The sequence below is a fragment of the Mustela nivalis genome, assembly GCF_964662115.1.
Source record: "Mustela nivalis genome assembly, chromosome: 13".
NCBI classification, from domain to species: Eukaryota; Metazoa; Chordata; class Mammalia; order Carnivora; family Mustelidae; genus Mustela; species Mustela nivalis.
In genome coordinates this window covers 30,978,409-30,993,048 of record NC_139032.1, presented here as the reverse complement: position 1 = coordinate 30,993,048, position 14,640 = coordinate 30,978,409, and the positions used below count along the sequence as shown (strand labels likewise).

Genomic DNA, 14,640 nt, shown 5'->3' with positions numbered 1-14,640 from the left:
CTAATGTTTGTATGGAACCATAAAAGACCCTAAATAGCCAAAGCAGTGTTGAAAAAGTAGAACAAAACTGGAGATATCACAATTCCAGATATCAAGTTCTATTACATGATGCTGTAGTAATCAAAACAGTATGATACAGGCACAAAAATAGACACATAGATCAATAGAAGAGAATATTGAGCCCAGAAATGAACCCACAGTAACATGGTCAGTTAATGTTCAACAAAAGCAAGAACATGTAATGGAAAAAAGACAATCTCTTCAACAAATGATGCTGGGAAAAGTAGCAATATGCAAAAGAATGAAACTGGACCAATTTCACCATACACAATAATACTTAAGATGGTTTAAGGATCTAGACATGAGGCTTGAACCCATAAAAATCCTGCAAGAGAACACAGGCAGTAATTTCTTCGACATGGGCCATAACAACATCTTTCCAGATAGGCCTCTTGAGACAAGGGAAATAAAAGTAAAAATACATCAAAATAAAATACATCAAATACATCAAAATAAAAAGTTTCTGCACAACAAATGAAAAAAATCAACAAAGCTAAAAGGCAACCTACTGAATGGGAGAAGGTATTTGCAAATGATAGGGCTGATAAAGGGTTAGTCTCCAAAATCTATAAAGAACTTATAAAACTCAACACCCAAAAAATGATCCAATTAAAAAAATGGGCAGAAGACTTGAACAGACATATCCCCAAAAAAGACATCCAGATAGCCAACAGACATATAAAAAGATGCTCAACATGACTGATCATCAGGGAAATGCAAATCAGAACCACAATGTGATGTCAGAATGGCTAAAATCCAAAAAAAAGATACAACAAGTGTTGACATAGATGTGAAAGAAAAGAAATACTCTTGCACTATGGGTAGGAATGCAAACTGGTATAGCCATTGTAGAAAACAGTATGGAGGTTTCTTACAAAGTTTAACTACAAAGTTAAAAATAGAACCAAACTACTAAGGATTTACTCACCAAGTACAAAAACACTAATTCAAAGGGGTACATGCACCCATATGTTTAGTGAAGCATTATTTACAATAGCCAAGAGGTAGAAGCACCCCAAGTGTCCATAAATAGAGAAAGTCATGGTAAATACATACAGTGGAATATTACTTGGCCATGAAAATGAAATCTTGCCATTTGCAACACACAGATGGAACTAGAGCATAATGCTAATAAGTGAAATAAGTCAGAAAAGGACAAATATAGATATCACTACTATGTGGAATTGAAGAAAAAAATAAATGAACAACAAAATAAAAGAGAAACCAAAAAACATACTCTCAACTGATGGTTAAGAGAGGGGTGGTGGATGGGGCCATGGGTGAAATAGGTGAAGGGGATTAAGAGTACACTTCTCTTGATGAGCATTGAGCAGTGGACAGATTGGTGAAGCATTTTGTGCTCCTGAGACTAATATAACATTGTATATTAACTATACAGGAATTAAAAGTTTAAAAACTTTTTCATTAGTATAGTATTTGCTAAAGGCAAACTGTTATCTGTGATTACAATTTCCTGAAAGCTCAGATGATGGTTAGAATATTTTAGCTGCGAAGTTCTTTTATAAGTATATGTTTCTTCAGCATAATGCTATTACACACTTAATAGACTACAGTATAGTGTAAGCATACATGCATTGTGTAACCAAAAAATTCATGTAATTTGCTGTAATGCAGTATTCATTTTATTGTGATGGCCTGGAGCTGTACTTGAAATATCTCTGAGTTATACATAAATAGGCCTAAACAGAGAAGCTATCAGCAATAAAAAGTAGGTGATTTCAATATTCCACTTACAATGATGGAAAGAAAGTCTAGACATAAAAATTAATAAAGAAACAGCTGATTTGAACCTGATAGACCAATTGGATGTAACTGACAAATATAGAACCTTCCATCCATCAGAAGCAAACATAATTTTCTCAAGTACATACATTATTCTCCAGGAGAAATCACGTTAGGTTTAAAAAAAAAAAAAAGCAAATCTTAACAAATTTTAAGAAGATTGAAATCATTCTGAACTATAAACCAACAACAACAAGAAAATAAGAAAATTCAAAAAATGTGGAAACTAAACAACACAGCTAAATATTGGGTCAGAAAAAAAAATGGAAAAATAATGTAAAATCTATCTTGAATCCAGCAAAAGCAAAAATACAACATGCTAAAAGGTATAAGATGCAGCAAAAGCTGTAGTAAGAGGGAAGTTTGTAGCAATAATGCTTATATTAGGAAATAGAAAAACATCAAATAAACACCTTTAAGTCTCAGGGAACTAGAAAAACAAGACCTGAGGCCAAAAGACAGGAAATAATAAAGTTTAGAGCAGATAAATGGGGAAAATAGGCAGCCAAATATACTTTATCCATTAGGGCTGTCATTCAGAATAGAAGGAAAGATAAAGAATTTCCAAGACATTCAGCACATACTGGGTCACAAATCAGGATTCAACCAGTACAAAAAGATTGAGAGCATACCATGCATATTTTTGGGCCACAATGCTATGAAACTTGAGGTCAACCACAAGAAAAAACTTGGAAGGAACACAAATACATGGAGATTAAAGAACATTCTACTAAAGAATGAATGGGTCAACCAGGAAATTAAAGGAGAATTTTAAAAATACATGGAAGGAAATGAAAGTGAAAATACACATTCTAAACCCATTGGGATGTAGCAAAGGCATTTCAAAGAGGGAAGTATATACCAATATAGGCCTTCCTCAAGAAAACAGAAAAGTCTCAAACACAAGACGTAACCTTACACCCAAAGGTGCTGGAAAAATAAGAGGAAATAAAGCCTAAATCCAGCAGGAGAAGGGAAATAATAAAGATTAGAGCAGAAATCAGTGATACAGAAATTTAAAAAAAAAATGTAGAACAGATCAATGAAACAGCTGTTTCTTTGAAAGAATTAACAAAAATCGATAAACTCTTAGCCAGATTTATCAAAAAGAGAGACCCAAATAGATGAAATCATGAATGAAAGAGGAGAGATCACAACAAACACCAAAGAAAAATGATTATAAGAGAATATTATGAGCAATTATATGCCAACAAATTAGGCAATCTGGAAGAAACTAATGCATTCCTAAAAACATATAAAATACCAAAACTGAAACAGGAAGAAATAGAAAACCTGAACAGACACATAACCAGCAATGAAATTAAAGCAGTAATCAAAAGACTCCCAACAAACAAATGTCCAGGACTGGACAGCTACCTGGGGAATTCTATCAAACATTTAAAGAAAAATTAATACCCATTCTTTGGAACAGAAGTGAAAGGAAAACTTCCAAACTCATTCTATGAGGCCAAATCCCCAAAACAAATACCTCACTAAAAAAGAGAATTATAGACCAATATTATCCCTGATGAACGTAGATGCCAAAATTCTCCAAAAGATACCAGCCAATAGGATCCAACAGTATATTAATAGGATTATTCACCAAGATCAAGTGGGATTTATTCCTGGGCTACAAGGGTGGTTCAACAGCCACAAGTCGATTAACATGATACAATACATTAACAAAACAAAGGATCCTCTCAGTGCAGAAAGGCATTTGACAAAATACCGCATCCTTTTTGATTAAAAAAAAAAAAAACTCAGAAAAGTGGGGAAAGAAGGAACATACCTCAGCACCATAAAGGCCTTATACAAAAGACTTAAAACTAATATCCTCAGAGGGGAAAAACAGAGCTTTTACTCTAAGGTTAGGAACATGACTGGGATGTCCACTTTCGCTACTGCTGTTCAACATATTACTGGAAGTCCTAGCTTCAGCAATCAGAAAACAAAAAGAAATAAGAGGCATTCAGATGAGCACAGAAGTCAAACTTTCACTCTTTGCAGACATCGTGATTCTCTATGTAAAAATCCCAAAGGACTCCACCAAAAAATTGCTAAAACTTACACAGGAATTCAGCAAGGTCACAGTCTATAAAGTCTACACACAGAAGTCTGTTGCATTTCTATACATCAACAATGAAGCAGCAGAAAGGAGTCAATTTCATTTATAGTGGTACCAAAAACTCAAAGGTACCTATCTAACCAAAGTGGTAAAAGAATTGTGCTATGAAAACTACAGAATATTTATGAAAAAAATTAAGGAATACACAAAGAAATGGAAAAACATGCCATGCTAATGGATTGGAAGACCAAATATTTTTAAAATGTCTATACTACCTAAAGCAGTATACACATTCATTGCAATCCCTACCAAAATAACACCAATATTTTTCACAGATCCAGAAGAAACAATTCTGAAATTTATATGGAACCATAAAAACCACCAGATAGCCAACACAGTGTTGAAAAAGCAGAACAAAACTGGAGGTATCACAATTCCAGATTTCATGTTATACTACACAAAACTGTAGTAATCAAAATAGTATGGTACAGGCAGAAAAAAAAAATAGACACATGGGTCAATAGAACAGACAGCAAACCCAGAAATGAGTCTGCAACTACATGGTCAAACAATGTTAATGTTCAACAAAGGGGAAAAAGTCTTGTCAACAAATGGTATTGGGAAAATAGATGCAGAAGAATGAAACTGGACCGCTTTCTTACACCATACACAAAAATAAATTCAAAGTGGACAAAAGACCTAAATGTGAAACAGGAATCCATCAAAATCCTAGAAAAGAATACAGGTATCAAGCTCTTTGACCTCAGCCGCAGCAGGTTCTTGCTAGCCATGTCTCCAGAGGCAAGAACAACAAAAGCAAAAATGAACTATTGGGAGTTCATCGAGACAAAAATCTTCTGCACAACAAAGCAAAGAAACTAAAAGGCATCCTATGGAATGGAAGGTGTTTGCAAATGACATATTAGATAAAGGGCTAGTATCCAAAATCTAAAAAGAACTTACCATACTCAACACCCAAAAAATTAAAAATCAAGTCAAAAAAATGGGAAGAATACATGAAAAGACATGCTCCAAGAAGACATACAAATGGCTAACAGACACATGAAAAAGATGTTCAAATACAAATCAAAACCACAATGGGATTGCATCTCACCAGTCAGAATGGATAAAATTAATAACTCGGGAAAGAATGGATGCTGGCAAGGATATGAAGAAAGGGAAACCCTCTTGCACTGTTGGTGGGAATACAAACTGGTCCAGCCAATCTGGAAAACAGTATGGAGGGTCCTCAGAAAGTTAAAAATAGAACTACGCTGACTCAACAATTGTGGTACTAGGTTTTTACCCAAAGTATACAAACATAGTGTTTCAGGGGGGCACATCCACACCACTATTTATTTTTTTTTTAAGATTTTATTTATTTATTTGACAGAGGGAAATCACAAGTAGGCAGAGAGGCAGGCAGAGAGAGAGAGGAGGAAGCAGGCTCCCTGCTGAGCAGAGAGCCGGATGTGGGACTCGATCCCAGGACCCTGAGATCATGACCCGAGCTGAAGGCAGTGGCTTAACCCACTGAGCCACCCAGGCACCCAACACACCACTATTTATATCAGCAATGTCCACAATAGCCAAAATACAGAAAGAGCCCATATGTCCATCAACAGATGATAAGGAAGATGTAGGATTGAGGGGAGTGGAATATTACTCAGCCATTAAAAACAATGAAGTCTTTCCATTTACAATGACATGGATGAAACTATAGTGTGTTATGCTAAGCAAAATAAGTCAATTAGAGGAAGAAAAATACCATATGATTTCACTCATATGTGGAATTTAAGAAACAAAACATAAACATATGGGACAAGGGAAAAGAAGAAAGCAAACTATAAGAGACTCAACGATAGAGCTCAAACTGAGGGTTGATGGAGGTGTGTGGAGAATGGGCTAAATGGTTGATGCGTATTGTGTGTGATAAACCACTGAATTCTACTCCTGAAAGTAGTATTCACATAGTTAACATAGTTAACCGTATGTTAACTAACTAGAATTTAAATAAAAATTTGAATGAAAAGAAAATAGTTGTCATGTTGATAGCATAAGATGGGATAAGAATACAGTGTCTTTGCCTCTGTGGTCTTTATCCCCAAAACACAAATTCCATTTTTTTTTTTTTAAGATTTATTTATTTGACAGAGAGAAATCACAAGTAGACAGAGAGGCAGCCAGAGAGAGAGAGAGAGAGGGAAGCAAGCTCCCTGCTGAGCAGAGAGCTCGACGCAGGACCCGATCCCAGGACCCTGAGATCATGAGCCGAGCCGAAGGCAGCGGCTTAATCCACTGAGCCACCCAGGCGCCCCACAAATTCCATTTTTATCCTCAAAACATATCAGACAAGTACCCCATACTGAAGGACTTTCTGCAACATCTTCTAAATGTCAAGATTGTCAAAACCAGGGCAAGTCACTCATAATCTAGAGGAGTCTAAGGAGACATGATAACTAGATATAATATTGTATCCTGCATGGATACTATGGAACAGATGGCTACTATGGATACTATGGAACAGAAAAATGAGATTAAGGGGGAAAAATAAATATCAAAGTGTGGATTTTATTTAATAATTGTCAACATTATATTATTAGTTGTGACAAATCTAGGAATGTTAACAGTAGGGTAAATTGGGTACAGCATATTTAGAAATTTTCCTTCCTATCCTTGCAGTTTTCCTGTGAATTTAAAGACATTCTAAAATAAAAATTTTCTTTTTATTTTAGATTTTATTTATTTATTTGACAGAGAGAGGGGGAACACAAGCAGGGGGAGTGGGAGAGGGAGTTTTTTTTCTTCATCAAATGAGTTCTTGCCATTTGCAATTACATGGATGGACCTAGAGGGTATAATGTTGAGTGAAATAAGTCAATCAGATAAAGACAATTATCATATGATTTCACTCATTTTGGAATTTAAGAAACAAAACAAAAGAACAGACCCCCCCCCCCAAAAAAAGGGCAAACAAAAAAGCAAACTCTTAAATTCAGAGAATAAACTAGTGGTTGTCAGAGGGGAGGTGGGTGGGGGAGGGATGAAATTAATAAAGGGGATCAAAAGTACATTTATCTTATGGAGTACTGATAATAAATTGTAAGTTTCTAGTTTTTGTTGTTGTTGTTGTTGTTTATATTTTAAATCTTTTGAGGCCTTTCCTGGCATGTAGTTAAGTTACTTGGAATTAATTTGATTATTTCAGGGATTGCGTTAAGCTGTGTTTTGTTAGATTCAGAGCTTGCTTTAGGACTCATTTGGCTCTTCTTTTAAGCAATAAACATCCTTCTGGTATTCTTCCCAGTTGGCCATGAAGTAGATTTTTCTACCCTGGCTGGTGGCAACAGAAGCTTCTTACATCTATGTATGCTTTGATAATTTTTTCAGCCTATTCTTTTTCACTGGTCTTTCCCCATCCTTGAGTATTTTTCTTCCATACTTGCACAAGTTAGTACTTAGGAGACTCTTCTGCCAATCTCTAATAAGACTCCATATCAGTACAGCTTTTTCTTTCTTTTTTTTTTTTTTAAGATTTTATTTATTTATTTGACAGAGAGATAGAGAGCACAAGTAAGCAGAGCAGCAGGCAGAGGGAGAGAGAGAAGCAGGCTCTCTGCTGAGCAGGAAGCCCGATGTGGGGCTCGATCCCAGGACCCTGGAACTATGGCCTGAGCCGAAGGCAGCTGCTTAACCAACTGAGCCACGCAGGCGCCCCAGTACAGCTTTGTCTTCTCTAGTATTTCATCCTTAACAATTCTAGTTGTCATGATTCATTTATGTTACTTCAACTTAATGAGTCAGCTAGGCTTTTTTGGTTCTTTTGTTCTGGGTTAAACTCTTAGCAGTAAGCTGTGTGATAAGGGAAATTTTCAACTTTTAATGTTTGTGGGCCCTGCTCCTGGGCTTTAACATTTACTAAGACCAAAATGACTTGGCAAAACCTCAAAGCATGGGCTCTTTTTCTGCCCCAAGCACATGTCAATTTTTTTGAAAAAGACGAAAAAGGAGCATTCTAAACATAAAGATAAGAAAAACAAAACAACTCTCTCTGAGATTAATCATAGAGCCTTGCATATAATAAAAACGTAAGATAAAGTCTGTAACTTTCTGGAATGTCCTTCATCTTGTTGATTTGTAACTCTTTGTGTAAAGAACATATATAACCCTGCACTAAATGTTCCTTCCCTGGAAGACTCTTGCTTGTGAAGATTGTATATCCCTGGCAGTTGTCCTAACTTGGGCTCAAGTAAAACTCTTCCTTTCTCTTGAAAATTTTTTTAAAATTTTTTTTTAAGATTTTATTTATTTATTTGACAGAGAGAGATCACAAGTAGGCAAAGAGGCAGGCAGAGAGAGAGAGGGAAGCAGGCTCCCTGATAAACAGAGAGCCCGATGCAGGACTTGATCTCAGGACCCTGAGATCATGACCTGAGCCGAAGACAGAGGCTTAACCCACTGAGCCATCCAGGCGCCCCTCTTTAAAATTTTTTAAAGTTTATGTTCGTTTTGTGTCAACACATGGTAATCCTAGGACTCACATCATTTGTTTTCCTATTTCAGGTATTTCTGTCTGCACTGCCTGGTGTCTAAAGTCTAAAAACCATTTTATATAGTTTGTACACTTTTTTAGATATGTGGTATGGAGAAGTAAATCAGTTCCTTTTACTCTGTTATGGACAGTTTGGAAAGTCCTTCTAAACGCTCTTCTTTAAAAGATAGACACTGAGCATTTTGGAATTTAACATTACTTAGGCTTGTGATTTAGGAGGTTAAGAAGATTGGTGCTTTATAAGCATTAGAAAATATTTTTTGTGATCATTCCCCTCCCAGAAAAGTTGTAGTGAGCACCCTAAACATGCCACTTTTGAAACTATACCTTACTTCACATTCAGAAACAGTGAAACCTATGCAGCTAAACTGAAGTGCTAAATTATTTCCCATTTACAGGGTACTGCTTTGCAAAACCAGAACTGATCTTCACATTGGAACAAGGAGAGGATCCATGGTTATTAAAGAAAGAATTTCTAAGAAAAAGCTCCCCAGGTGAGTTATTAAATACTGGTAGAATGCATCCAAGAAAATTAGATCCAAAGTGATCAGCTAAAAAAAATAATAAAACCAAAGCAATCAGCTGGAAGTGAGCTGTTTAAAATGTTTTTCAGCACTGTCCTTTTAGAGTCTTTTTAAATTACAAAAATATTAAATCTAATAAAATGTGAGGGGGGGCCAGTTAACACAAGGAGTGGGTTGTAAGCATGTTGATGTTCTCATCTTAAAAGATGGGAAGCTGAAAAGTTAAATAATGAATTCTATACTCTTAACAGTAAAAACTAAGAAAAATTAATAAAACTACTAAAATCGAGAATCAGCAGATTAGAAAAGAGAAAGGAACCATAATTTTTTCACCATATGATAATGTGTTACTAGTTGTCATCTAAATATATAGATAATTAAGAAATTATATAATATAATTGGAAAGGATAACTACTGGAACAAAACGCAGCCTTCCTAATTATTAGAAGTTAAATATGTTTAATAGAGCAAAGATAACAGACCTATTAATAGAAAAGTTTCTTTAAAAGCTATACAGAGTCCCCAATAATATTATGTGTCAACTATACTTCAAATTTAAAAAAAAAAAAGAGAGAGCAAGTCCTCAAGACAACTACCACATAACACATTCATTGGTTCTTTTTGCTACTCATGTAGTCATACTTAACAGCTAAGATTTATAACCTGAAATGATTGGTACAAAGCAAAATCAGCAAAATGAAAAGGGACGAAGTCCAGAGGAAACCAAGTGCAAGCTTCTAAGACCCCCAACAGTGAATGACGTCTACCTGGAAAGTTCATTAGAGACTAGGTTCTTGAGAACCATCTCAAAATCTTAAGTTTGTAGATGCCAGGCAAGGGCTAATCTTCCAAGCCAACCATCTAAGGGTAACAGTCTCAGGCCTGCTGTGTTAAACATTTTGGACAAAAGCTATGCAAATACACTACATAATATACAGTAAGATAAACATACCTGCCATATCAACTAATGAAAATGAATTAAATTCACCTATTAAGATAATATCCCATCAAATTGTATCAAAGAGATATGCCTAAAAAGTAATATATATATATATATATATATATATATATATATATATATAGTTTGAAATATAGCCATGAATTGTTAAGCCAAAAGCATTTTAAAACTCAATATTTATTTACCTAATACTTAAGAATCAGTTCATGTCAAAAACAGATAAGAAAAGGGATATTTTGATAAAGCTGAAAGAGTTTTAAAGGACATTGAAGTTTTCAGTATTATGTACCAAATGATCAGGATTCATAAAATAAAAGCTGGCAAGAGTTAAAAGGAGAAGTAGGCATACAGTAGATATAATAAACCTTAATATGCCCCTCTTTCATACCAGACTCAGTGGGGTCTAGAATACGGCTCAGAAAACTATCCCTAGGTCAAATCCTGCCTGCTGCTTTTTTTGGTAAGGAAACATTTATTGGAACACACAGCCATGTCCATTTGTTCGTGTATTCACACTACAAGGCAGAGTTAAGTAACTTCAGTTTGAACTACAGAAACAACATAGGCTTTAACTGCTCAGGTTCTCTTCTATGTGGATTTTTTTCAAAACAGCACATGTAAATATATTTTCTCTTTCTTATAATTTTCTTTTCTGTAGCTAACTTTATTGTAACAATACAGTATATAATACATGTAATATATAAAATGTATTCATCAACTTTATGTCATTGGTACAATTTCTAGTCAACAGCAGGCTATTAATAGTTAAATTTTTGGTGAGTTAAAAATTGCATATTTTTAATTGCTTTGGGGGTTGGCACCCCTAATCTCCACATTGTTCAAGGGTCAACTATAATTGCAGTAGAGACTGCATGACCAGCAAAGCCCAAAACATTTACTCTCTGGCCTTTTACAAAGAAAGTTTCCCAATCTCTGGTCTAGACATTATCTAGCATATTTTATTTAAAAAAAATCTATTAAGTGTCTTTCAAAACTCTATTTTGAAAATAAAAAATAAACCTTTTAAATGGCCTTGGAACACTGAGAAAATGTAAAGTATTTTAGACAAACGTCAATAAATTCCAAAAAGCAGAGATACTGTCGTTCAGTAACACTAATTGCAAACAATATGAGAAAAGTTAAAATCCCTCTATCTTAAAATCAGTGATGAATATATATCTTTCAAAAACCTATTTTATTAAAAGGTAAGTCAAAATTATACAATATCCTGAAGTTTTTATTAAAAAAACATGTCTTGGGCTGCCTGGGTGGCTCAGTGGGTTAAGCCTCTGCCTTTAGCTCAGGTTATGATCTCAGGGTCCTGGGATCGAGTCCCACATTGGGTTCTCTGCTGGGAGGGAGCCTGCTTCCTCCTCTCTCTCTCTCTCTCTCTCTCTCTCTGCTTGTCTCTCTGCCTACTTGTGATCTCTCTCTGTCAAATAAATAAAATCTTTAAAAAAATGTCTTATTAGAACCTTTGAACTGTAGGTAAAGCAGTGCAGAATTTTTCATCTCATATACAGTTGACACTTGTACAGCACAGGTTTGAACTATACAGATCTACCTATACATGGATTTTTTTCAATAAATGCAATAAAGTACTGTAGACGTATTTTCTTTTATTTTCTTAATAATATTTTCTTTTCTCTAGCTTACTTTATTGTAAAAAATACAGCATATATAATACATGTAAATTACAAAATATGTGTTAACTATGTTTATCTTATTGGTAAGGCTTCTGGTCAACAGTAAGCTGTTAGTAGTTAAGTTTTTGGGGAATCAGAAGTTATACACAGATTTCCAACTGCATGGGGAGTGGTCAGCACCCCTTGGCCAGTTGACCCTTGAAACACATGGGTCAAGTGTACTTTTTTTTTTTAAGATTTTTATTATTTATGTATTTGATAGAGTTTACAAGTAGGCAGAGAGGCAGGCAGAGAGAGGAGGAAGCAGGTTCCCCGCTGAGCAGAGAGTCTGATGTGGGGTTCAATTCCAGGACCCTGAGACCATGACCTGAGCCGAAGGCAAAGGCTTCAACCTACTGAGCCACCCAGGTGCCCCTCAAGTGTACTTTTTTTTAACAAGAAAGAAAGTTGTAAAAGAAAGCTTAAGTAAAGTAAAAAAATGTAATACAAAGTATAATGGTATCAATTATATAGCAAAGGTAATCCTTGGAATAAAAGTAAATTAAATAGCTAACCTCAGCCAGAAAAGGAAAGAAATCAGAAGGGGACAGATTCTAACTTGTGTAATATAATCTTGGAATATTTTAGCCTCTCCTTCATTTCTTTTGTAAACTCTTAAATCATGGGATGGATGTGTCAAGTTATTGAATTGATGAGCTCCTTTTCTCGCTTGGATTATGATTCCCCCCCAAAAGAATTGTCTGTTTCATTCTTCTACTTTGATATGTATGATATGATAAATATTTTTAATAACATTGTAGATTGATTCCAAAATGAGGTGGAGGTAACTATTTCATACTGATTCATTCAGAAGACACTATTCATAAATGCAATGCCCAAGTCAAATTTCTAGGATTTTTTGAATCCTCAGGCTAGGTCAACAATCGATCTGAGCCCTTCTATAAGCTCCCTAGGAAATTCTGAGCACACTGCTTTTTATGGACCACTGATATATTACAGAAGGATGCAAAGAATATCATAGTAAGGATTTCATTTTGGAAAAGTGAGCAAAGCTGCATAAAATATATTTCATATCATATAAGGTACTGTTGATTAAAAGATGAACCAGTATTTTAAATACAACCAAGAAAGAGAAAATTGCTTCTTATTTAACTATGGACATGCCATTAATTTTCAAAATGACTCCTAAAGAAAAAAAAAAAAAAAAGACTCCTGATTTGGGTTGTGATAATTTACTTTACAAGTCATGAGTCACAGGGCACTTGGGTGGCTCAGTTGGTTAAGCCTCAGCCTTTGGCTCAGGTCATGATCTCAGGGTCCTGGGATTGACCCCATATCGGGCTCTCTGCTCAGCGGGGTGCCTGCTTCTCGCTCTCTCTCTGCCTGCCTCTCTACCTACTTGTGATTTCTCTCTGTCAAATAAATGAATAAAATCTTAAAAAAAAATCATCAGTCACAAATATGGGCCCTCTCTGTATATCCCTTGTTAAAATAGCAGCTGCCTTCAGCTCAGGTCATGATCCCAGCGTCCTGGGATCGAGTCCCACATCGGGCTCCTTGCTCTGCGGGGAGCCTGCTTCTCCCTCTGACTCTGCCTGCCACTCTGTCTGCTTGTGCTCGCTCTACCTCTCTCTCTGACAAATAAATAAATAAAAATTAAAAAATCTTTAAAAAAATAATAATAATGATATAGGCAGAATGGTACTTCTTTCATATTTTAAAGTAAATATTGCTTAAATTTGTAAGAAGATATTAGAAGTCTTTCTGTTGTTAAGTTTAATGAAGATAGCTTTGCTGTACCTGAAAGGCATCTAGATTCTGTATAGTTCTAATACTAAATTGGAAGTCAGTTTAGGGAAAGAGTGTGCATATAAAGTTACTGCACACTCTAATGGGGACCAATAAGATTAGAGCAGGAAAATACTATGGACGGGGGGAATGGTAGCTAAAACACACAATGAACATGTAGTTAATGTGACATTTTCCCTGAATCACTTAAATCTTTAATCTTTTGGTGCCTAGGGTAATATATTCAAGGCTTTCTAATATTTTTTAGGATAGGCCTGATGTTTTTGCTAGGAGTGTGGGTAGTTAAAGGGCAATAACAGTCAAATATGCATAAGAAACTTATGGTGAATAAGTACAAAGGATACTTGTAGTTTTTAGGGTCAGTTTGAAGCATGATCCTTACTTAAGGTTCTCAGTCAAAAAAAAACCTAGCTATGTTGGAAAAAAAATATCAAAAATTGGGCAAGCAGGACTAGTTTGGGGAAAATAATGAGCAAGTTGAAAAGAGAAAAGTTGAGGTTTGATGACCAAGAGATATTCACTATTTAATAATAATACCAAGGTACCAGAACCAGGATAGACCAGTGACTCCATTATAGGTGGAAAAATTACTTTAAGTCCCATCATTTTGTTTTTACTTCTACTGATACACTTTTTCTGTGAATAATACCACAGAGAGAATTAAAGCATGGCAAATATTTTTTTTTTCACCATGAGGAAGTTGGTCCCATTATAAACTTAGTGTTGTTATGTAGACTAGCAAAAATGGAGCTCCAAATGTAATCATATATTCTAATGATTATGCTGCCGTTTTAATCTATATTTGACTAAGAATCTAGACTCATATTTTTCCTTAATGCAAATTCTATCTCCAGTAAAACCATTGAAAGCCTTTTAATCTACTTAGTTTCATAATCTTTGTTGAATTCATCCCATTTACTACTTTTTTCCTGTCTTTTCTGTTCCCAAGAACCAATTCTCTCAAATATATTCTACATTCTTAATTGTTCCCTTCCTTTATATCTTCTTCTTTAACCAGCTTTGAAAACTATACCTTAAGATGCCAAATCATATGTATATTTATTTCTAGTTTCTTCCCACTAAAAAAGTTTTTTCATTTTTTTGGTTTTGGGGGTTTTTTTGGGTTTGGGGGGGTTGGTTTGTTTGTTGGGTTTTTTTGCAAAAAAAAGAATATACACTTGAAATTACTTTATTAACCTGAGCCAGAAACTGAGGCATCAAAT

General features: G+C 35.1%; 1 protein-coding gene across 4 annotated transcripts in view; it reads left to right on the top strand.

Moving 5' to 3' along the window:
* ZNF782 (zinc finger protein 782) overlaps positions 1–14,640 on the top strand; it is a 44,360-nt gene that overhangs the window by 26,344 nt on the left and 3,376 nt on the right. For all 4 annotated transcript variants that reach the window (XM_082696718.1, XM_082696719.1, XM_082696721.1 and 1 more), the window contains exon 4: positions 8,879–8,974. In XM_082696718.1, coding sequence (XP_082552844.1) covers positions 8,879–8,974 — 96 coding nt within the window. The remainder of the gene's footprint in view (positions 1–8,878; positions 8,975–14,640) is intronic.